Source organism: Prenolepis imparis, unplaced genomic scaffold, assembly GCF_030444845.1.
Source record: "Prenolepis imparis isolate NDT839.2.m4 unplaced genomic scaffold, iyPreImpa1.0 SCAF_10, whole genome shotgun sequence".
NCBI classification, from domain to species: domain Eukaryota; kingdom Metazoa; phylum Arthropoda; class Insecta; order Hymenoptera; family Formicidae; genus Prenolepis; species Prenolepis imparis.
This window is the reverse complement of record NW_028141168.1, coordinates 4,836,196-4,859,729: the sequence shown is the minus strand read 5'-3', so window position 1 is coordinate 4,859,729 and position 23,534 is coordinate 4,836,196. Positions and strand designations below refer to the sequence as shown.

General features: G+C 32.7%; 1 protein-coding gene across 1 annotated transcript; it reads right to left on the bottom strand.

The window, feature by feature from the left end:
- Nucleotides 1–407: 407 nt before the first annotated feature.
- Nucleotides 408–14,200, bottom strand: LOC145941469 (solute carrier family 22 member 15-like; the record flags this gene model as incomplete). Its single annotated transcript, XM_083047579.1, is given in 9 exon segments — nt 408–507; nt 509–547; nt 549–589; nt 2,974–3,131; nt 5,973–6,474; nt 8,524–8,653; nt 8,979–9,156; nt 13,816–13,970; nt 14,166–14,200. Coding segments are annotated over 9 exon segments (1,338 nt in total), but the record flags the coding sequence as incomplete, so codon positions are not given.
- Nucleotides 14,201–23,534: the final 9,334 nt, after the last annotated feature.

The following is a 23,534-nucleotide window of genomic DNA, read 5'->3' as shown; positions in this document are numbered from 1 at the left end:
GCGACATATCTCTCTCTTATTTTTCTTTCTCTCTCTACTCGTTTTTACTGCATTTGTAGAAGATTTTAGGGAAGGTTTTATAATCCTTCCTCCACGTGCAAGTATAAACGCGGAAAGTAAAACAGAACGATTTTCTGTGCGACTGAATCTCGGTGCTTGCATACAATCAATTATATTTTTTACATTTTCTTAGGACATAGTGTAGCCTTGTAAAGATCATCCCTTACCGCTATCCGGCGGCGTCTGAAAGGAACACTCGGTAAAAGTTTTAAAAGTTATTGCCATTTCTCTCTCTCTCTCTCTCTCTCTCTCTCTCTCTCTCTCTCTCTCTCTCTCTCTCTCTCTCTCTCTCTCTCTCTTTCTCTTTCTCTTTCTCTTTCTCTTTCTCCTCTCCTCGGTAGTCTTAAGGAGTAAGTAGTCTCTGCGTTGTTTTTAAGATCCGGAATTTCGCGGGTTTCGTTTGACTTGACTGTATCGATGTTTTCCACCTCCCATACGGTATCCGGAAGTTTCCGGAAAGATCAGAGACAGGATACTCGCGATCATGACCGAATAGGATGAGCGGCAGCGACGGCATTATTATTTGCGCCTAAACGTAAACGAGATGCAATTTATTCAAAGAGGCTTTTGCAAGCTTCTCATAGAATTCGTTCAAAAAATATTTTAAATAATTAGAAAAATTATTCTGTTTTTATTAGCTAGATTCTTATAATTCTTAAAAAGTAAGGGAACTGAACCTATAATATCGTACATTTATATTTCTCTACTGATAAATACTGCAGTCTCTTAAAAAATGTCTTAATTGCTTCTTCTTTGTGCAATATAACATTAGTCTAGTTGTAGAAATGAACGTAGTCAGTTTGTCAGTGCAAATTATTTCGGTTTTAGTTATATAAAAAAATTTTTAGTAGGGGAAGGTTGGGTAAAGCGGATGCCCTGGGCAAAGCGAATAAGCTTTTTTTTCGCTCATGTATACTAAATGGCGCTACGAGTCTCTAGAGGTAGAGGGAGAGACCGGCCGCCGACGCTACGACAGTGTAAAAAACCATGTGAATGCTCTCGTGAGTTTTTTTGTTAACAAATAACAAATTTTTTGTGTTTTCTTGCGATTTTCGCTAAGGTATATAGCTTGATTATTAATAGTAATTGTTCCTTAACCACGGTGAATGTTTTTTTATATATATTCTCTGTTTTTAAAACTCTATTGGTTTAAACTTTTTACTTGTTGCTCATACGTATTTATAATTTTTCTAAGTCCGTGCCAAGTTAGGTCCTTTGGGCAAAGCGGATGATGAAGATTATGCTCCATCATCAATGACAGACCGTTCATTAGAAGAAAATACTTCATAAAATATTGCACCACTACGCGACAATATCCCACCGGCTAAAAATAAAGAGAACATACAGTGTTTCTACTTGGTGTTTTCTGAACAATACACCGATCCGCCGCCCGAAGACTGGATCCAGTGCAACCAGTGCATCAGATGGTCCCATGAAGGCTGTACTGCATATAGAAGATTTGGCAGCTACTTTTGTGACGATTACCAAGACTAACCTTGATTTTTTTTGCTCCATCCGCTTTACCCAGGGGGGTTGGGCAAAGCGGATAATTTCCTTTGCCTTAGTTTTTGATACCAAAGAGGTATAAATGTTTAAGTTTTTTATGTTTTTCTTATTTTATTTGAAAGTTGATTAATTTAGAGGTATATTTAAAAAAAAAAGTTTCTGATCTCAATTTTATCTGTGTCATTTTTCTTGTCAAACCTTAACACATCCGCGTTGCCCTACCTTCCCCTATATGTGTTTAGACAGGTTTTAAATGAAAAAGTAAAAGTATTTTATTCTTAACATATATGCAGTCTATGAGTTATATTAGTCTTCCAATTTTATTAATAAAAGTTAAGTTGTAAATCTTTGTATTCTCGGACAGCCATATTTCTTCCATAAATATTTGCCTTATATTATACATTCTGATATTTAAAAATATGTAACTTCAGTTTAAAATATGATCTGTCATTATAATTTTAAATTTTGTGTTATTTTGTAATTTATTTGTATTTTGTATTTGAACTGTAATTTGTGTGCTATTTTTATGAGATTGACGTTTTTCTAAAATATTTTTTAACTCTGATTTTTTCTATATATTGATAATTATTTTTTTTTATATATTGACAATATAAACAATTATAATAAATTAAAAATCTTTTTTCAATAATTTTCAATAATTTTTCTATAATTTCTTTAAAAAGTTAAAGAATGAGGTGTACAATAATAAAAATATAGTGTGCTCAATATCAGAAATTATATCATTTTTTACATTTCTACTTAACAAAAATGGATTATATTATCAAAAAATGTTTGTTTATTTATTACAGTTAGAAATCCGTATTATAAACTACCAAATTTATTTAATTTTTATTTTTAAAAAAATCTTGTTCAAAGAGGCTTTGAATATTTTTTTCTTTATAATAATTTAGCCTTTAAAAAGTTAAGAATAGGGTGTACCATATTAAAAACATAATATGTCCAATATCCGAAATTATCATTTTTTATGCTTCCATAAAAAAATGAATTATGGAAAAAGTTCTGTTTATTTTATTACAGTTATAAATCCACGTAAACCACATAATTCTATTAATTTTTATTTTTAAAAAGTCTTCCAAATATGAGGCTTTAAAAATATAAATTCCGATATTAGGCAAACTTCTCTTAATAATATACATATGTATATATATACTTATTGAAACTATTATTTATTAATTCTAGAAGCTATTTTATATTATTAACAACTTTTTTATATCATTTTACATTATTAAAAATTATTTTATATTATTTTATATTAGAAACTGTTTCATATTATCAGTTCTAGATCTCTTTTCCTCAATCTGATATATCAGTCTAAATTAAAGATAGATCAAGGACGTCTCTCCTTCTCTCACATCAAAAAAACGTTTGTTCAACGCGTTAACTCACCAGTATGCGACCGGCCATGCTGCAAAAGCCGAGCAAGGAATGTCTCAATGTTGTCGGGAACATCTCTACGATGTAGATGATGTAGGTGATGGAGAACGCCACGATGATGCATATTTTCCCGGCCATGTACAAAAGTAAAGGCCCGTAACTCCAGGTACCTGGAAACGCGGCGTGGGCGATAAATCATCCGGGATGATTCGCGCGCGACCCCTCATACAACAGCCCCCCTATATACAATCCACCGTGGGACATAATTGCATGCGTATCTACACGCGGTTGCGAACGCTAATCCGGGACGAGACGATGCCGGCGCGTTTATTTCAACGCGTTCTTCTTTGCATTCGGACTCGGATTATGCGATAATATATTGTACAATATTACGCGTTGTACAGCTTATCGTATGTCCGCGCGATTATAGCTCGTTTACTCTCTCATACTCGATTAAATTTAACGATTATAGAACAAAAATACATGTGTGATTGTATGCAGATTAGGTTTGTTTTTTTTTTTAGCTGCACTGGTGCACTAGTGCACACTGGTGCAATAAAGTGAGACAAATATATTTTGTTTCACTCTAACTTATTGCACTAGTTCATCAGTGCAGCTAAAAAGAACAAACCTATTGTAACGAGAAGAAAATTTGAAAAAAAAGAACACTGTCAATGCATAATTTTGCGCCTTTTCAATGTATATTAATGCCCGGATACCACATTTTCAACATATGGTGCTGTGATTATTTCTTTTTATAGCAGTTATTAGGCATTTGAACATTCTTTCCCGTTATATTTTAAGAGGTTTCTGAATACAAAAGGCCTTTGTATTTTATTTGTCGGACGAAGAAAAGTTTCGACACATTTTTCACATTTCAAGTTGCCTTGGGCACCCATTCATTGACATAAGGATTAAGAGCTATCATTATTGTACGTTGTTTGCTTAAAGTAATTTTTAGAATCATAGAGAAAAAGAAATGTCAAGTATTAATGGTCTTTTTCTCCAAAAGAAATTATCTTCCAAAGAAATTTTCTTTTCATTTTCTGGTTTCTAGGTATGTGCAGTTTCTTCGATTTTCTTAGAAACGGTAGATACTATAAAAAAATTAACAGAGTAACCAAGTAAATAATATATGATATGGAACGAATATGAAACATAAAAAAGGAGTGAGTAATAATTTAAAATTTCTTCCTCCTCGTAAGATCTCTCCGAGATGTTTCTTAATTTAGTTACTTTTCATAAGCGATTCGTGATGATATAGGCAAAGAAAGATATTAGCGATGGAATTAGGTTAGCGATGGAGTAGGTTCGAATTTGTTTGCATGGTTTCGAACTCTCGATGATTACTTTGAAAAATCTAGTGATTTCAGGTAGACTTGAAACCTGGAAGAAGTTAAGTTCCAAATTCTCTATAAATCTTCTATAAAAATTGGTATGAAATGCTTAGAATGCTTGAGTTGGTCGCTAATCGCGATTGCATTGTTATCGCGTTATTCTGAATGTGATTGGTCGTCTCGAAGATATAATATAATACATATACATATGATGACTACAGTGAATATATCAATATATGATACGCGGATGCAGCCCTGATATGCACTGATGCCACTTTTTTTCGCGATGTTGATTAGCTGCCTCGATTTGCGTTGTGCGTTATATTCATAACATCGAGAGGCTATCATCGCGAGGGTTAGCAGTTTAACAGTTTGTCCAAAATAAAATTAAATAAAATAATAATATGTTTTAAATAATATGCTTTGATACTTTAAATTTGATTAATATTTTTGACAGTTATATTAGAGCTGATTTCTGTCAAAAAATATTAATCGCAGACAAGGTATATATTATAAAAATGTATTATAACATTATTATATTATTTACAACATACATATTATTATAATTAAAATAATAATATTTTGTAAGTAATATAATATGTTATAATACTTCATCCGCGATTAATATTTTTTGATTGAAATCAGCTGATAACTGTCTAAAATATTAATTGAGTTTAAAGTATTATAACATAACATAACATATATATTGAGAAATAAATTGGCTATAAGAGCCATACGCGGATGTTGATGCGTCGGTTTCAATAAAAATTAATTTTTCGTTGAAATTAAATACTTGTGCACGGGGCACGAATTTTACTTGGTACACTGCCAAGACTTATTCGGAATAATCTCAATTCGAGATTTTAATTTTAGGGGGATCAGAGGGGATCATCGGAATGTAAAAACTGTTCAGATTGACAAAATTATACCTTTAAAAAAGTATATCTTTAAACGTGTATACGGAGCCTTTATTATTCACAGACTGATTATATCGAAGTTTAATTCTTACCAGTTGCGTAGTTAAATAAGGTACGATTTACTATGGCATATAACTGAGCACGAGGTTCTTTTATTTTTCAAGTCAATTTACACTTTTCTAATACGGTTTTTTTCCACAACTTGAATTGATTCTTTTAAGCAGATACAATAATTTTGTCAATCTTCTGAACAGTTTTTACTAGTAATTTGTAATTATGGCTGATTATCCGCCAGCCGAGATATTTGATATGATACGGATTGTAGGTGAAACTAGAGATAATTTCAAGGCTGCAGATTGTACGCTCAAAGATATCCTAATAGACATCATCCGACTAGAAGGACTATAAAGCGACTTTGCGACAGAGCACAACAAAGCAATTTGAAAAAAATACGTCGAAAAGTGGGTCCGAATGAATTGAAATCAATTGTTACCATTGGTGCGGTATCAATGAATCCTCACATCTCCACAAGGAAAATCGAACAACAATATGGTATACCGAAATCAACAGTGAATTCTCAAAACAAATAAGTTCCATCCATATCATATCCATTAACGCAGCAATTAGAACAGAGGAACTTCCAACGTCATTTGAGATTTTGCAACTGGGCTGAAAATCAAATCCGAGGAGACCAGCGGTTTCTCTCAAACATTCTTTTTTCTGATGAAGCCACGTTCAGCAATAGAGGGGGCGTTACTAGACATAACTGGCATTATTATTCGGATGAAAATCCTCATTGGCAAAAAAATCAGGAATTTCAAAGGCAGTGGTCTATAAACGTCTGGGCAGGAATTATCGGCGATAACGTCATTGGTCCATATTTTTTTGAAGAAAACCTCAATAGGGTTACTTATTTGGCTTTCATTCAAAACGAGCTGCCCAACCTTTTTAGAAATGTCAACAATAACTTGCTCGATTGAATGTGGTTTCAGCAGGACGGAGCACCGGCTCACAGATCTCAGGACGTAACAAACTGTTTGAACAATCAATTTCCAAACCGATGGATTGGTATAGGTAGCCGCATTCATGAATGGCCTTCTAGGTCTCCTGATCTCATACCACTTAATTTTTTTTTGTGAGGGTACGTGAAACAAATAGTTTATGAGCAGGAACCAACAACTATCAATGATATGAAAAAACGTATTCGAGAGGCATTGAGGAGCATAAACGCAGGTACTCTTCAGAAAGTACGTGACGATCTTTCTCGTAGATTGCGCGTTTATGCATTCAAGTGAATAGAAGTGTTTTTAAATACCTTTCGTAAATACACACACACATCCACACTCACACCTACCCATCAACACACATACACACACAAAAGATATAAATCCGATTGGGCAACCTCCGCGTGGTACACCTTGAGTAATGCTAATGTCGGCGATATTGCAACTTTCAAGTCTCATAACTCAAAAAGAGTACTTAATAAAAAAATATTTGATTATAGTGTTTTGGGAAGCTCTCAAGATAAGCTACAAGAATATGCAATAAAAAATGGAGCTTTCCGTTAAAAAAAATTAAGTTTACCTTGATCTGACCTTGGCGACGCCATCCAAGTTCAAACTGATAAGGCCAATAAATAGACGTTTTGAAACCCTACAACTTTTGTTTGAAACATTTTTTTCTTTATTATAAATAATTACAAATAAAAAAGTTTTTGGGGGTGGTCAGTTAAAATGGGACACCCTGTATATATATACAATATATATATATATACGAGGGTAAATCAAAAAATAAAGGGACAAATAAAGAAAAACACATTTATTTTAACCTATGTGGAAAATTTACATATCATTTTTCGACATAATCCCCACCGACATCGATACATTTGATCCACTACTTAATAAGCTTCTGCATTTCATCCTGGAAGAAAGATTTGGGTTGGATGCGTAGCCAGTTATGCACCACTGCAATGACCTTCTCATCCAAAGAAAATTTTTTTTCTCGTAGTATTTCTTTTCTTTTTTTTTCTTTTTTCTTTTCATCTTTTCGGTTTATTAAAAGAAGCACTACGAGGAAAAAATTTATTAGGGTGCGTGCGCGTGCGCATGAATAATTATAGCAAATGTTCAAATTGCCTTCCTTCCACCGCTTGACAGTGTACTAATCTTAATTGAAAAGAATCTCTGACATTTCTTAACATATCGACGGTTATAAAACTCATTTAGTCAGTTATTCTTTGTTTTAATTCTTCGATGTTTGCTGGTTTAGTTTTATAAACTAACACACACACACACACACAAAGTGTAAATCCGGCCGAGTAACTTCCGCGTGGTATACCTTAGATAATATTAATGCGCGGTATTTGTACTTTACCAACCCATATCTCGAAAAGTGTTTAACCAACAAAGTTTTATTATAGTGTTTTGAAAACATCTCGATGTGAGCTACAAGAATATGAAATAAAAAATGGGGATTTACATTTAGATTTTTAAATTGACCTTGAGATCTCCTTCATAACTGCACTCATAAATAAACGGGTATCGCCATTTGATGCATTTATTTAAACCGTACAACTTTTGTATAAAACATTTTTTCAGAAAACACCATTCTTTGGAGATATTTTACCGGTCCGATACTTTTTTACACCCTGTATGTATATTATATACAGGGTGTTTCCTAAGTAAATACAAAAAAAATTGAAAGAAATATTCTTTGGACTATTTTAGGAAATTCCTATACTAGAAAAGGTTTTATAAACATATGCGTTAAACTGCTTTGTTTTCAAAATACAAAAAAACGCAAAATACTAAAATTCTACAAAAATTGCCTCTTGTATTTTCTTAAAACGATGACCGCTTTCGAGTTAAGGTAAAAAATTGAAATTAAAAATTACAGAAACTATAAACTAAAAACTGATAATCGTATATATCAATAAGCCACCTACTTTATTCTATTTAATCTTTCGAAAATTCGAAGTTCCTAGAGTCAACTTACTCCTACTTCATCCCTATATTTTTTTGCACAATTTTAACACCCTATATTTTGAAAAATTGAAGCAATTTAGGAGATATGTTTATAGGACCTTCTTTTTAAAAAATAGTCCAAGAAATATCCTCTTTAACTTTTTGTACTTAGGAACTTAAAAAATACCTTATATATTACATGATTATATTTATATATAATAGTATATATTTATTAGTGTTTTATTTTACTATTCTTAAAGAGATAACAGTGAAAATAAAAAAATGCACTTTTCAAATATATTATAACCGAATACATTCACGAAAGAGAATAAGAAATAAACATACCGTTTCATTAGCAATATTTAATTCCTTAAATACATTGATGGCCTCATCCGTTACTTGCAGGTTGTTCATCCACGCCATTTTTCGATATATTTTCTCCACTTCGTCGGTTTTGTCTTTCGACATTAGCCACCTTATGCATATTATTCCGTATTTCACAACTGTTTCACAAAATTCCATTTTATTGAAAAGAGTATAAAAAATTTTATCTACATTTTGTATATAAAAGCAAGTATAGATTCATTCGATTAATAGGTTTCAATAAAAAATTGTGTTAACTCGTAAACGATTCTAATTCCTTAATTTTAATTTGATTTATCGTAATTTCAATTATAAATATTTTTTGTAAAAACATTTAGTATGCCATGAGAAATAAAAATAAATCGCTTGCCAATTAAATCTCGCGATCAAAGATGACGATACGATCTCATGTGTTTGTCATGATTAAGAAAAATCACCTGACCGATTCTGGAATAAGCAGAGGCAAGAGAATGGCCAACAGTCCTGGCGCGTATACCATCCGCCAGGATCTCAGCCAACTCGCGATTAATCCTAACAAGATCATGCCCATGCTGAACATGCTGAATATGAGGACGCCTCCGAAGACTCTGTTCCTTGCTCCTATCATCTCTATCCCTGCGACCGAAATTATTGCCGTGTGTAATCGTGTGAAACGTAAAAGCTGGAAATGGGATATCAAATTCAATAAAGTTTTATTTTCTTTAGGGGATTAGAATAATATACTCTCGTAAGAAATAATACTTTATAGGAAAATATATTGTTTCCGGGATTCCGTAATTTTTTTTGATAGGTATATGTTTGATAGATCTTTTATCGAAAAAAAAGGGTGGAGTTCCGAATAGGTGAACCCTCCGATTTTTTTGAAACTACACTATTTTTTGTATTTTTGAACGCTGATTACGAATATGATAATGAAAATTTGCGACAAGGTCATTTTCAAGGTCAAAACTCAAAAAAACTGAAAAAATATAACTTTTTAGATATTATTTCGATAAATATTGATGTAAGCAAAAAAATGTTTCAAATAAAAGTTGTAGTTCTTATAAAAATACATCATTTATGTTCTATACATTTTTTGCGTAAAACTGAAAGTTTTCGAGAAAATCGATGTTAAATACTAAAAACGGCGGGTGAAGTTCCGAAAAGTGCTCACCTCTGATTTTTTTGAAACTCAGTATTCTTACGTATTTTGATGCACTGATTACGAATATCATAGTGAAAATTGGCGCATCTCTCATTTTCATAGTGAAAATCATGAAAAACCCATAAAAATTTTAGATCTTACAAAGAAAAACATTTTATGTCCTATTAATTTTTACCGTACGAGTGATAGTTTTCAACAAAAACGATGGAATCTAAATCTTATATCTGTTCTCCCATCTAAGCATGTACTTTGCAGTACATATACGATTCCACATGGGTTTACAACTTTCCACGTAGAGCGAGGTTCCACGCAAACCTATTTGTCTAGTTTTTCGGTAGTGGAGCCCCCCGCAGGGGGGCGGAACCCACTGTTTCCACGCATACACTTTTCCACGCGAAGCGAGGTTCTACATGGGTTTGCAACTTTCCACGCAGAGCGAGGTTCCACGCAAACCTATTTGTCTAGTTTTTCGGTAGTGGAGCCCCCCGCAGGGGGGCGGAACCCACTGTTTCCACGCATACACTTTTCCACACGAAGCGAGGTTCCACATGGGTTTGCAACTTTCCACACAGAGCGAGGTTCCACGCAAACCTATTTGTCTAGTTTTTCGGTAGTGGAGCCCCCCGCAGGGGGGGCGGAACCCACTGTTTCCACGCATACACTTTTCCACGCGAAGTATTAAAAAATATTAAAAATATAAAAAAATTATAAAAAGAAAAAAATGGAGTCAGTTCTTCGTCACGTCCTTGTCGTTGACTCCGGGTTCGGCTGAGAACGAAGAATATATTGATGTTTGAGAGGGTTTTTCTTATCTAATTTTTTCCGAAAACTATCAGTTTTACGCAAAAAATTTATAGAACATAAATGATGTATTTTTATAAGAACTGCAACTTTTATTTGAAACATTTTTTTGTTACATCAATATTTATTGAAATAATGTCTAAAAAGTTATATTTTTTCAGTTTTTTTGAGTTTTGACCTTGAAAATGACCTTGTCGCAAATTTTCATTATCATATTCGTAATCAGCGTTCAAAAATACAAAAAATAGTGTAGTTTCAAAAAAATCGGAGGGTTCACCTATTCAGAACTTTATCCAAAAAAAATGTCGCGAACTATGATGCATTATGATCAATATAGTTTTTGAGATATCAATGTTCAAAATTTCATATTTTTTTCAAAATTCAAAATTCAAATTCAACATTTTTTTAATATATTAAAAATTCAAAATTTTTGACAAAAGGTCATTTTTTAAAGATTTTTTATCAAATTTTTTAATAAGATAAATCTAATTTTAATTTGATGAAAAATGGATTTGGATTTGATTAAAATTTTTTTACGGTGGGTGTACACGCACACACACAAGGGAAAAACTTCCCCCGTTTTCACTTTATAATCCACATATACATCATTAAAAAAGCTTTATCTCCAAATCAAAAAAATTATAAAGAAATTTTTAATCTTTTATTTAAAAAAAAAATAAAATATTGAAGTAAATTTCACTATTAAAAAACGCGAAAAGCGTAACTGTGATTTCAACATAAAAATATGTTTGTAATCTGAATACATATGTAATTTAACGATTTTCATTGATAAAAGAACAAATGTGGAAAAATTTTGTTGCGTCCCTGGGTTTCATCCCTTAAGCGTTTAGCCGGGAGATCATCGTCAGGAGGGTTTATCAACAACTGGCGCGATTGTTTTTCGGCCATGTCGAATTCGATCCCGGGCTGCCGTGCCGTGAGGACATATTCTTTGACAGCTATTATTATTTACGACTAATGCATATTCTGTTACTCTACTATATTGTCTTGTGCTATATTATTTTTCTATTAAAGTTTTTTCCCTTCTTACGTGAGCGTGTTTATTTCGGACGCGAGTGAGAGACGCGTCGAACTAACGAGATATCGCAAAGTCGGCCCGCGGACGCAACAATATATGCATATTTATGCTCTCGATAAAAATGCATTCGCATGATTTCAAAGATTTTTTGCGATAAGATTGCTTCATATTTAAAAAATACATTAAATCTCTTAAGATTAATAACAATCAATAATTTAATATCGATATTTAGATAAGAAAGATGCATGTCAATGATAAATATCAATAACTGATTAGAAAAATATTTCGCTAAATGTTGGAAATATTCCATATTTTGCTAAATGTTGAAATTATTCCGCGTACGAGGGCAGTTCGATAAGTCAGTGACTTTTACAAGATATGGCACTCAAATCGCAATCTAATTTTATTTTTGATATTTACCATCTTATTTAAGTATACACACCAAGTTTCAAGTAGATCTGTCAAATAGAAATTTTTTGACAGCGTTCTAAAGCGGATAAGTTTGTGTTTTTTGCTAAAATGGAAAAAAGTGAATTTCGTGTGCTAATAAAACATTACTTTTTGCGTGGAAAAACCATTAAGGAAACTGAAGAAAAGCTAAAAAAGTATTATGGGGACTCTGCTCCGTCGCATGGAATGGTTCACAAGTGATTCACTGAATTTCGTTGTGGTCGTACAAGCACGAATGATGCTGAGCGCCCGGGACGTCCGAATGAGGTCACAACTGAAGAAACAGTCAATAAAATCCATGATATTGTATTGGACGACCGTCGAGTGAAGATACGCGAGATAGCCAAGATGGTAAACATCTCAAACGAACGTGTTTTTAATATCTTGCATAAACATTTGGGCATGAAGAAGCTGTCGGCCAGATGGGTGCCGCGCTTGCTCACAATCGACCAAAAACCACAACGAAATTCAGTGAACCACTTGTGAACCATTCCATGCGACGGAGCAGAATCCCCATAATACTTTTTTAGCTTTTCTTCAGTTTCCTTAATGGTTTTTCCACGCAAAAAGTAATGTTTTATTAGCACACGAAATTCACTTTTTTCCATTTTAGCAAAAAACAAACTTATCCGCTTTAGAACGCTGTCAAAAAATTTCTATTTGACAGATCTACTTGAAACTTGGTGTGTATACTTAAATAAGATGGTAAATATCAAAAATAAAATTAGATTGCGATTTGAGTGCCATATCTTGTAAAAGTCACTGACTTATCGAACTGCCCTCGTATTAAACAAAATCTTCTTTCTATTTATTCTTTTTTTGCGAAAGTAATTCCGAAATTTTTAGCGAAAACTCATTATCTTGACAAAGTTTAGGAGTTTTTCATTTACCGAAAATATTATTCTGAAAGTTTTACGGAGCAAAATTTTTTTTCTGTATATATGTATATATTAATGCGTAATATACAGGATGTTTCTAAATAAATGCGAAAAATTTTAGGAGATGATTCGAAAATTAGGAGTTTTTCTTATAGACATACATATACTCCTATATGCCTCCCTAAGGAGTTATACTCCTCCAAAGAGGAAGGTAAAAATTAGATTTTTATTTTTCTTCTTGAAAACTGTATTGATTTTACGAAAAAAATAAAAGAAATTAAAAAGTTTCTAAAGAAATCAAGCTTTCTAACATATATTTAAATATGATCACATTACGGTCCATTCAAAAGTTTTAATAAAAAATTGATAAAGGGTTGTTATTTTCATCCCCTTTTATAACGATACAAGAAAATTTAAAAAATATTAATAAATATTCTTTTTACTGGAAATTCACTATCCACTGGAATTATCCACTAAATATTATTTTTTAACTTATCCAAAATTTGAAAAAAGAATTAAAAATTTAATTTTCACCTCTTCCTTTGGAGGAGTATAGCTCTTCAGGGAGGGATATAGGAGTATATGTTTATATGAAAAATCTCCCTTAATTTCCGACGAAGAATCATCTCCTAAAGTTTTTCGCATTTATTTGGAAACATCCTGTACAGCTACAATTTTAATAAGTACATCTAAATAAAGCCCCAGTGATATAGAATAAAAATCCATCACGAAATAACTCGAAAATATCCATATTACACGCGTGTTGCGTACTTTTCTTTTAAGACCGGTTTAAAAAAGCATTTGCATTGCGCATTTTAGAATTTACTCCACGCACGCGTATAAATGGACCATAGAGTAAACATACAACGCTTCACACAGGTGCGTCAAATATTTTTTCACCCTCCACCCCTTCTTTTTCCACGAGCTAGCTATTGTCCCCGAGTTATTAGCACGTACTATACCTAGAATAAATCCCGCGCTGAAAATTCCGACCGTCATGACGGCGACGAAGAATTCGAATGCGAGAAACATCCAATAATTCACGGTGAAGGAATGTATCAAGCCGCTGACTCCGGCCAGAAACGTCGTCAGCGTCAGAAAGGTCCGCCTCCCGTATCTAGAAAAAGAGTATAAACGCGAGGAGAGATGCGTTTTTTTTCCTTTACGCGTTATATGTCCTCTTCCCTATATAAAGCGCATTTTTACCGTGAAATTTCTCCCTACCGATATGCTATATACCTATACACCTTCTTATCGAGAATGCGTGAAATCGATGACGAGCTCTACGGAAAGTTCGTTCCACATCACGTACTTCTTCCTCGTGTCGCGTATATTACGTAAAAACATATCTCGTAACTCCGCGATTTGTCGCTGACTATATAAAAAAAATGTGTAATAAGAAAAATGTTTCGCAATATATAGCTGATTGTTTATATAAGCGTATCGAACAACTAGAGCAGGAAGAAGATGGTTTCAGACACCTTTGGGTAGAATTGTTGTCATTAATAAAGAATTGACAGAATTTGAATGTATAAGTGCAAGAAGTCTTCTCTCATTCCAAAAAAATTGTATTTTCATTTTAAGAATTTTCATTTATTTTCAGAATACTCTATTTTACCCTTTTAGAATACCCTTATAGAATATCCTTAAAATATCCTTACGAAATAGGCACTAAAAAGATCCTGTTACTTTAAGAAGGAAATCCTCTAAAGATTTTAAAGATTAGTATAAAATATTCCTAATTTATGAAAATATAGATCAAATGGAATTGATTTTTACATTAACAAAAATGTACATTATTTTACAGCACACTGGTGTGTGCTAGTCTTTTCAAAGACAAACCATAAAGAAAACATAAATATAGTAGATATAGATCAAGCATGAAACATAACCTGGGTTCTGAATGATTATAAACATTACTTTCTAGCCTTTTTAGCCATTTATTAATTTCATCCATTCTATAATACTAATAAACTAAAACTATTTAGTACAATTCGCATAAAAAAAAATATTTGACCATTTGTTATTACCAAAAAACATCTTTTTGGTTTTAAAGGATGTCCTGAAAATATTTAAGAATATTTGTTAAAGGGGATTTTATATATAGTTAGATTATACAGTTCTCTCTCTTACTTCTAGTATACAATTTTTTGGTATAGACAAAAAATATTGAAACCAACATTTATTTTCGAATTCTATCTTTTAGGTAAAAGTTTGTAAAATTTTGTTTAATTAGTTTATATATATATGGAAATTATCGAGATATATATAGGTATATCTAGACATTTTATATAAGAAAACGGCAATTTTAATTTAGTCGGAGAATCCTTATCAAAGTCAAATTATCGAAATTTCTTAGTTTTATAGGATGTTCTAGAAACACTGAAGACGATATATCTATTAAAAAGATTTTATAGTATAGTGTCTTTTCTTACTTCAAGAATACAATTTTTTCAGTGTAAGTCATATCGATTTATGTACAAAAAAACATCCAATATAATGAAAAAAAGGGACTCCAAATTATTAGATCAATTGTTATCCAAACTGACATTTAGAATTACATTTTTTCTCTCACATTTTTTCATACAACGTAGAAATACGTGAAATTAAAATGCGATGGCGTCGCGTCCGAACATTGGAAAAGATATTTTATTCAGAGTTAATTAATTAACGGGGGAGAAATGTTACATATATACGGGAGCAATCTTTTCTAACCTTTGAAGCATTAAATGTTTCGTAATGTTGTACAAATATAATTAAGTTGAACATCATGTGTGAAGAAATATCTAAATAATTAGCCAAATTACATGTTTTCATACCTGTATTTAAATTTGCCTGCGGTAAATACGTAAGAAAGCATAAACATTACCGATAACATTATTGATATGCTTATAAATGCGAACGTCACTATCTGAAAAAATTCAAATTTTTCTATATCGCTTCGTATGGGATCTTTTGTAACTACTGTAAAAATAAAAAAAAATTAAAGAAAACACACTCTTATAAAAAATTATTAATGCATCAATTTGTATTAAAAAGACGATTTGTCAAATATCTACAGGGTGTTTCTAAATACGTGCGAAAAACTTTAAAAAATGATTCTTTGTTGAAAATTTTAAGAGGGGTTTTTCATACAAACATATACCTCTTCCTAAACATATATCCCTCCTCATATCTCTCTCTGAGAAGTTACACTCCTCCAAAGGTGAGGTGAAAATTAGGTTTTAATTTTTTTCTCAAATTTTGGATAAGTTGAAAAACTTTGGTGAATATTTCCCACTAGTATATTTTTTAATCTTCCCGCATTGCTATAAGGAGATAAAACTAATAACCCCTATTTAATTTTTTATTAGAATTTTTTAGCGGACCGGAATGTGATCATTTAAAAATATGCGTTAGAAAGCTTGAGCCTTTTTTAATTCTTTAATTTTTTTGTAAAATCAAAAGTTTTTAAGAAAAAAAAACCTAATTTTCACTTACGCCTTTGAAGAAGTGTAACTCCTCAGGGAGGAATATAGAAGGATATGTTTACATAAAAAACCCCTCCTTAATTTTTTCGACAAAGAATCATCTCCTAACATTTTTCGAACTTATTTAGAAACAGCCTGTGTGTAAAGTTCATCTTAAACTCATAATGTAAAGATAATATTAATATAAATAATTTTATTGTTTATTATTATATATACATATATGCAACATAAATAATAATTATATGACGTGCTCAAGTTAAAAAGTAGCAGATTTATGTAATATTGAATGATCTGGTATATAGGTATATATAGAGTCCACGCGCAATTGCATAGTATATATACGATCTCTAGGATCTACTTAACAAGCTCGTGTTCATCGTACATGTATACTTAGTGATTTAATACCACGTTAAGCAGTGATACTTAAACAACGCTCTCTAACTGAAAGAATAATCCGGCTGGAAGTATAAGCCCACCTTGATCCTCCCTCTTCAAACGGCTGGATATGCACATAAGACTTTGTACAATTTGCCTCTGTTATGCAATGTAGAACTAGGCAACATTTATCATAAGTTTGTGCAAACGTTCTTCCGAATTTGAATAATAAGAGTTCAGATGTATTTCATATTGAGATGATTCGACGCAAAATATCATACGAAAAGAAGTAACTTTAAAATTCTGCTTCACAAATACAGTGTAAACTTGGAAATTGTTAGAAATAAAGTCATATGTTGTATACATACACAGCGCAGCAAAAAAATATATAATATCTATAAAATATATAATACTAGCTTTTAAGCCCGCGCTACGCGCGGAAATACTTCAGAATTATTTTTTTTCCAATAGACGGAAAAAATGTGTTATGCACCCCCTGTGCTGCGGGAGAGTGTAGAACAGTCACCCATTAAAAACCCTCTCTGTACACAAAATCAAAATCTCGGCAGAATCTCGCTATACAAATAAATTTTTTTAATTTTGGCACCGATATTCTTAAATGGAACCCCCTATTTTTGATTGCATATTCTTGTAACCCTTGTCGAGACGTTTTCAAAACACTATTTATGTGCGTCTTTTGCGCAAGCCGTTCCCAAGATACGAAGCTTCAAAGTTGAGATATCATCGGCATTCCCATTATCCGATGTACACCGCGGGAAGGTTGTTCAGTCAAATTTGTACATCAAGTGGCCCTAAAAAGGGCAGATTTTGTATGTGTGTGTGTGTGTGTGTGTGTATGTGTGCTTCTTTAGTAAAACTTTTCTCTAATTATTTTTCTTCTAGTTATTTTAATGTAAGGGAAAGAAGAAGAAAATGGTAGAGAAAATAAGAGAAAAGTTTTACTAAAAGAAGCACACACACACACACACACACACATACAAAGTCTGTTTTTTTTAGAGCCACTTGATGTACAAATTCGACTAAACAATCTCCCCGCTGTGTACATCGGATAATGCGAATGCCGATGATATGTCAACTTTGAAGCTTCGTATCTTGGGAACGGCTAGCGCAAAAGACCCACATAGGTAATGTTTTGAAAACGTCTGGACAAGGGTTACAAGAAGATGCAATAAAAAATAGGGGGTTTCATTTAAGAAAACATCGATGACCTTCACCTGACCTTCAATAGGTCACTCAAGGTCAAGTCCATATTTTCATCATCTGTCCCCCTTCAAGTCCTACAACTTTTGTCTGAAACATTTTTCCATATCTAAAGCCGTTTCCGAGATAAAGAGCCTGGGTCAGACTTTAGAGACACCCTGTATAAGTACCGTCTGTCTGTCTGTCTGTCTGTCTGTCTGTCTGTCTATCTGTCTGTCTGTCTGTCTGTCTGTCTGTCTGTCTGTCTGTCTGTCTGACCGCGAACTACTCATTCATTAATGGACCGATTTTCTTGAAATCGGTACCATAAATTTTTCAAATTTTACCAGGATGGCGACGATGTGGTTTTTCTAAAATTTTTTTATTTTTATTTTTTTTTTTCGATAGAGAATCATACACTCCTCCATAGTACACACACACACACACATTTTTTTAAATCACCTCTTGGTTGTGGCGTGAGTGTGAGTGTGTGTGCATAGAAAGGGTTTTTAATGGGTAAAAGCATTTATTTATTAATAGATTGATTTTATTTTTAAATCAGTGCCAATTTTTTAAATTTTTTCGCATAGCGAGATTTTGTTGAGATTTTGATTTTGTGTACAGATAGGGTTTTTAATGGGTGAGAGTCCTACACTCCCCCGCAACACCGGGGATGCATAACACATTTTTTCCGTCTATTGCAAAAAAAAAATTTTGAAGTATTTCCGCGCGTAGCGCGGACTTAACTATAGTATAATATAATATTATATAATAAATATATAATACAATATAAAATAATTTTTATAATATATTTATATAAAATATATAAAATATAAACATTAAGAATTTTTAAAGGCTCTTTTATATAAAATATATTATCTTTTTTCAATATATGTATACAGGGTGTTTCTAAATAAGTGCGACAAACGGTAAAACTGAAGGAGAGCTCCGTCCTCTCCGATTTTGTTCAAACTTACCAATATTGTGTATTTTTGTGCGTAGAACAAGAATCTGTAAAGTAAAAGTGTCGCTCTCAATTAGGGAAAAAGTTACGAAGTGTTAAAGTGATAGTTGTGAGGTTGGAAATCGGAACCTCGCTTTGCGTAAAAAGTTGCAAACCCATGTGAAACCTCGCTTCGCGTGGAAAAGTACATGCGTGGATTCAGTGGGTTCCGCCCCCCTGCGGAGGACTCCACTTCCGGAAGATATAACCTAACCCAAACCCTATTTCCAATTTAAAATTAAAATAGGTTTGAGTTAGGGGTTAGGTTATATCTTCCGGAAGTGTAGCCCCCCGCAGGGGGGCGGAATCCACTGAATCCACGCATTTACTTTTTCACGCGAAGCAAGGTTCCACATGGGTTTGCAACTTTCCACGCGAGCGAGGTTTGGGTTTAACCTCGCTCGCGTGGAAAGTTGCAAACCCACGTAGAACCTCGCTTTGCGGGGGGCTCCACTTCCGGAAGATATAACCTAACCCAAACCTATTTTAATTTTAAATTGGAAATAGGGTTTGGGTTATGTTATATTTTCCAAAAGTAGAGCCCACCCCTTACGGAGGGGGGGGAAACCTACTGTAACTTTTTTCCTACTTGAGAGCGATACTTTTACTTTACAGATTCTTGTTCTACGCACAAAAATACACAATATTGGTAAGTTTGAACAAAATCGAAAAGGACGAAGCTCTCTTTCAGTTTTACTCGACAAACTTTAGGAAATGATTCTTTGTCGAAAGTTTTTTTTAAGGAAGGCTTTTCAAATAAATATACCGGGTGAGGCAATAATTATTAGCACCTTAAATATCTTTATAAATATTGATTTTAGACAAAAATGTTTCAAAGAAAAGTTGTAGGGTTTCGAGGGGGACATAACATCGTAATCAAGAATTGCCCTTGAGTGGCGTTTTTCAAGGTCATTTGAAGGTCATTTATGTTTTTTTAAATGGAATTATCTAAATTTTTTATATAAATCGATTCCCCGCAATATTCACTATAAAAAGTTATAAGGGCAACATGGCCTTATCATTATTTTGTCGAATTTTTTTATAATTAAAAATTGGAAATGCACAACAGATATTTTTGATGCTTTCTACATTTTTCATAATTTCTTCTATATATACAAAGAAAATTCATTACAATCTCGTACATATTTTTTATATTGTAATTATTTTTTTACTAAAGTAAAATTTTTCTCAGCTTCTTTGAAATTACATACATTCTTTTGGCGCATTTTTCATGCATTTCCAGTTCACAATTTCATCGAATGCAAATAACATTCGTAGCACTTTCGTGCCCCGGTTGCGACGAAGAGGAGACCTCGTATCTCTTCGTATAGCAGCCCAGTAGCCTCATCTCTGCTGTCGTCCTTTATATATATATATCACGTAAATTGCAATCATGTACGAAGTTTATAGCGCTCGTCGAAAATCGCGCCGATCGAAAGTTCAACCTAGTCTGGCGCTTTATGTTTCAAGTTTTTTAAGGAACATCGCGAATGAAAAATGATGCAGGTCGCGCGTTCGAACTTAGGCAAACCCGGGCGTTACATAAAGAAACAGGATCAGTTCACCCGCGCGAAGGCGGCTACAGAAAGCTTTTTCCCATAAAAAGTGCCGCAGAGCGAAGAGAGGAACTAGCCTCGGAAACGGCTTTGCCGAGAGCAGCTATCCCGACGGTGCGTATAAATAACGTGTGCATATAACGACGATGCAAATGCAATATACGTTAGTGTGCGGCGAATAAATAATTAAAAAGAAAGATAAAAGTTCTAATATTTTATATTACGTTTATTTATAATATAAAATATTCAATACTATGCAACGATAACAATAGTTTATAAATTTTTTTTCATTATTTTTTAAACCAGACAAGGTGTTTCTTATTAGATTTTTGGAGTGTAATTAAATATAATAATTAATTTTATTTTATGTTTATAACAAAAATATCCAGAGTACTTATTATAAAAATTTGATTCAATTCTATTAAACAAGAATCTTGTAATACAAAATAATTATTCGGAGAAAAATTATTCATAAAAAAATATAATATAAGATTGTACGCGAGACTTCAGAAACGTTTGGCGCGATCGAACAAGATTGAATAAATTAAACAATCGGTTTGCATAGAATTTGACAATTTATCGTCGGCTTCTCGAAAACATGTGAAAAAAAAAATAAAAAGTTATTGCTGTAGATTTTCTGCGCAAACGTTGAATATGCAAAAGATCCGTTACACAAAGCATCTCTTTTGCAGTCAGGTAATTTAAATACATATTTTAATGAGGGAATGAACATTTTTTATAAAGCGATTCTTTCGCTTCTTCCTTGATTTTTCTCTCTTTTTTTTTTTTTTTCTTACATAAAACTACACTTTTCCGCGAGAGACATTCAATCTCTCTATTGTTGAAATAAATAAACAGGCAATTATAAAATGTATGTAGAATGCATTTATCCTGTAAAATCCGTATCTTATCCTCTCGAAGGCCGCGTGCTGTCCTCTCGCAAGCCGAGGATCAACTTCTACGTGATTATTGATTTCCCAACAAAAAAAGAAGCTGGAAGAAGCCCACGTAATTTCTCTACAAAAGAGAGACCAAAAAAAAAATCTTCCAATTTTGCGAAATCGCTGCCAATTGTATAATTGATCCTATTACGTCACAAAATATTGTTTTGCTCGCGTCAAATGGTCAAACTGTACTCTACGAAAAGGAGTAATCACTGCATGTCACTTTGTACTCAGTTTTACGATTCTGATATTTCACATTATAACACACACGAAGTTGTGTAAAGTTCATCCGGTTTTTGCGATTTATTCGGCGATCGTATTTTTATCCGCAAAATCGAAATTTTACAAACATTATATAATACTGCTTTGATACATTTTGATTATTTTGATTTGATGAGTTAAATCGATGGATATCCGTAAATCAAATGGTTTACGTTAATTTCGAAGATACTGTAGAAATATTTACGAAAATTACTTCAACTTGAAAATGACATAAGTGAAATAACAGAATGGATTATTAATTTCGCACAGTTTTCTCTTGATATACTTATATTTTTCAATTCACGAGAGAGATTTCTTGCGGAATAATCGAGCATTTACGCAAAGTATCTTAGAGAGTAAATTATAAATACGGAGAAAAAGGATATTCTTCAATTTAATTTGTAGAGAGAAGATAGAGTCCTTATATACAGAAATGTTACATTTTTTAAAATCATTTCGATAAAGAAAGATAACATTATACGAAAAATTCTCCAATAATAATTAATGTATTATATGCATAAATTAATTAGATATCAGTAATAGATCAGTGTAATCAATCTATTACATTTTTATTATAATTTTTTATTTTTTTAACATTATTTTTTTTATTTTTTTATTTTTATTTTAATTTATTTTAATATTTAATTAATTTTTTAAATTTATTTAATTTTACTTATTTTATATTACTTTATTTTTACTTTAATTTAATGCTTCTATACGGTTTAAAATTATTTTATTTTAAAAATTATTTACTTATCACATTGATAAATGTTAATGATAATTTCTACAACTATCGAAAGATAAACGTGTATTATTCTGCAATACACTATAAGTTTTGAGACACTATACATCTATATCTAATACTCATCAATACATCTCCAGCATCCTCGATATATTTACCTTGAGAGACCTTGAGAGAAATATACATACTTTGATATTTTGCGACGATTACAGCGTGCGAATTTTATCTATAATTTTATATATAAACACACACACACGCACGCGCGCGCGCGCGCACACACTCTCTTTCACACACACACACACACACACAGGCACGCACGTACAGGCACGTCGCGCGCGTGCGCGCACGCACACATACACACACTCGTGGTTCGTGGTCGTAGTGAAAAAAATGTAATAACACAAAAATTACAGAAAGACGACGAACATTTACGTTGTCTCTCTCGCACTTTTGTCGCGTCTGACAAGAAACAAAAACGTTTTCCGCGCAGGCGAGTCTCTTCGCTTGTCGCGCGAAATCTACATGCTATTCCTTTATTATCTTAAAACGTATCTCACCGAGAGACGTTTATCGGACGAACGTACGAACGTACTTTTAAACGGATAATCGTCGATAAACGAATCGATAAATGAATCATCTACGTCCGGACATCACGCACACCTCGCTTGCTTTTTATTCTGTATCGGAAAGACAGCGAATACTCACTACTGTCTTTTGGTCTAGTTTACACCGTTAAATCGATTGGTACGAGCATCAAGTTGGTGCGGATTAAACATTTGATTAATCCCTGTTTACACCGATCGATTTCAAAACAGATTAGGTTAGGTTTTTAGTCCGGATAAAGTCCAATGTTGTCCTTGTTTTTTCAGTGCAGCGAAAAAGAACAAATCTTGTGTCGGTCGAAAATAATGGAAAGAGGACAAATTATGATATCATTTATGTTAGTGTTTAAAATTTTAAATATGCAGCAAAAAGCTAGGCAAAAACGTTTAAAAAATATGATAAAATGTATGAGGATGAGATTTGATGCGTTTACAGCGTGCTGGCATCTTTTGATACGCGTACCAACTTGATCTGATACTCGCGACTCCGGAGTATCAGACCATACTAAAATAATCCGCGAGCGTTTA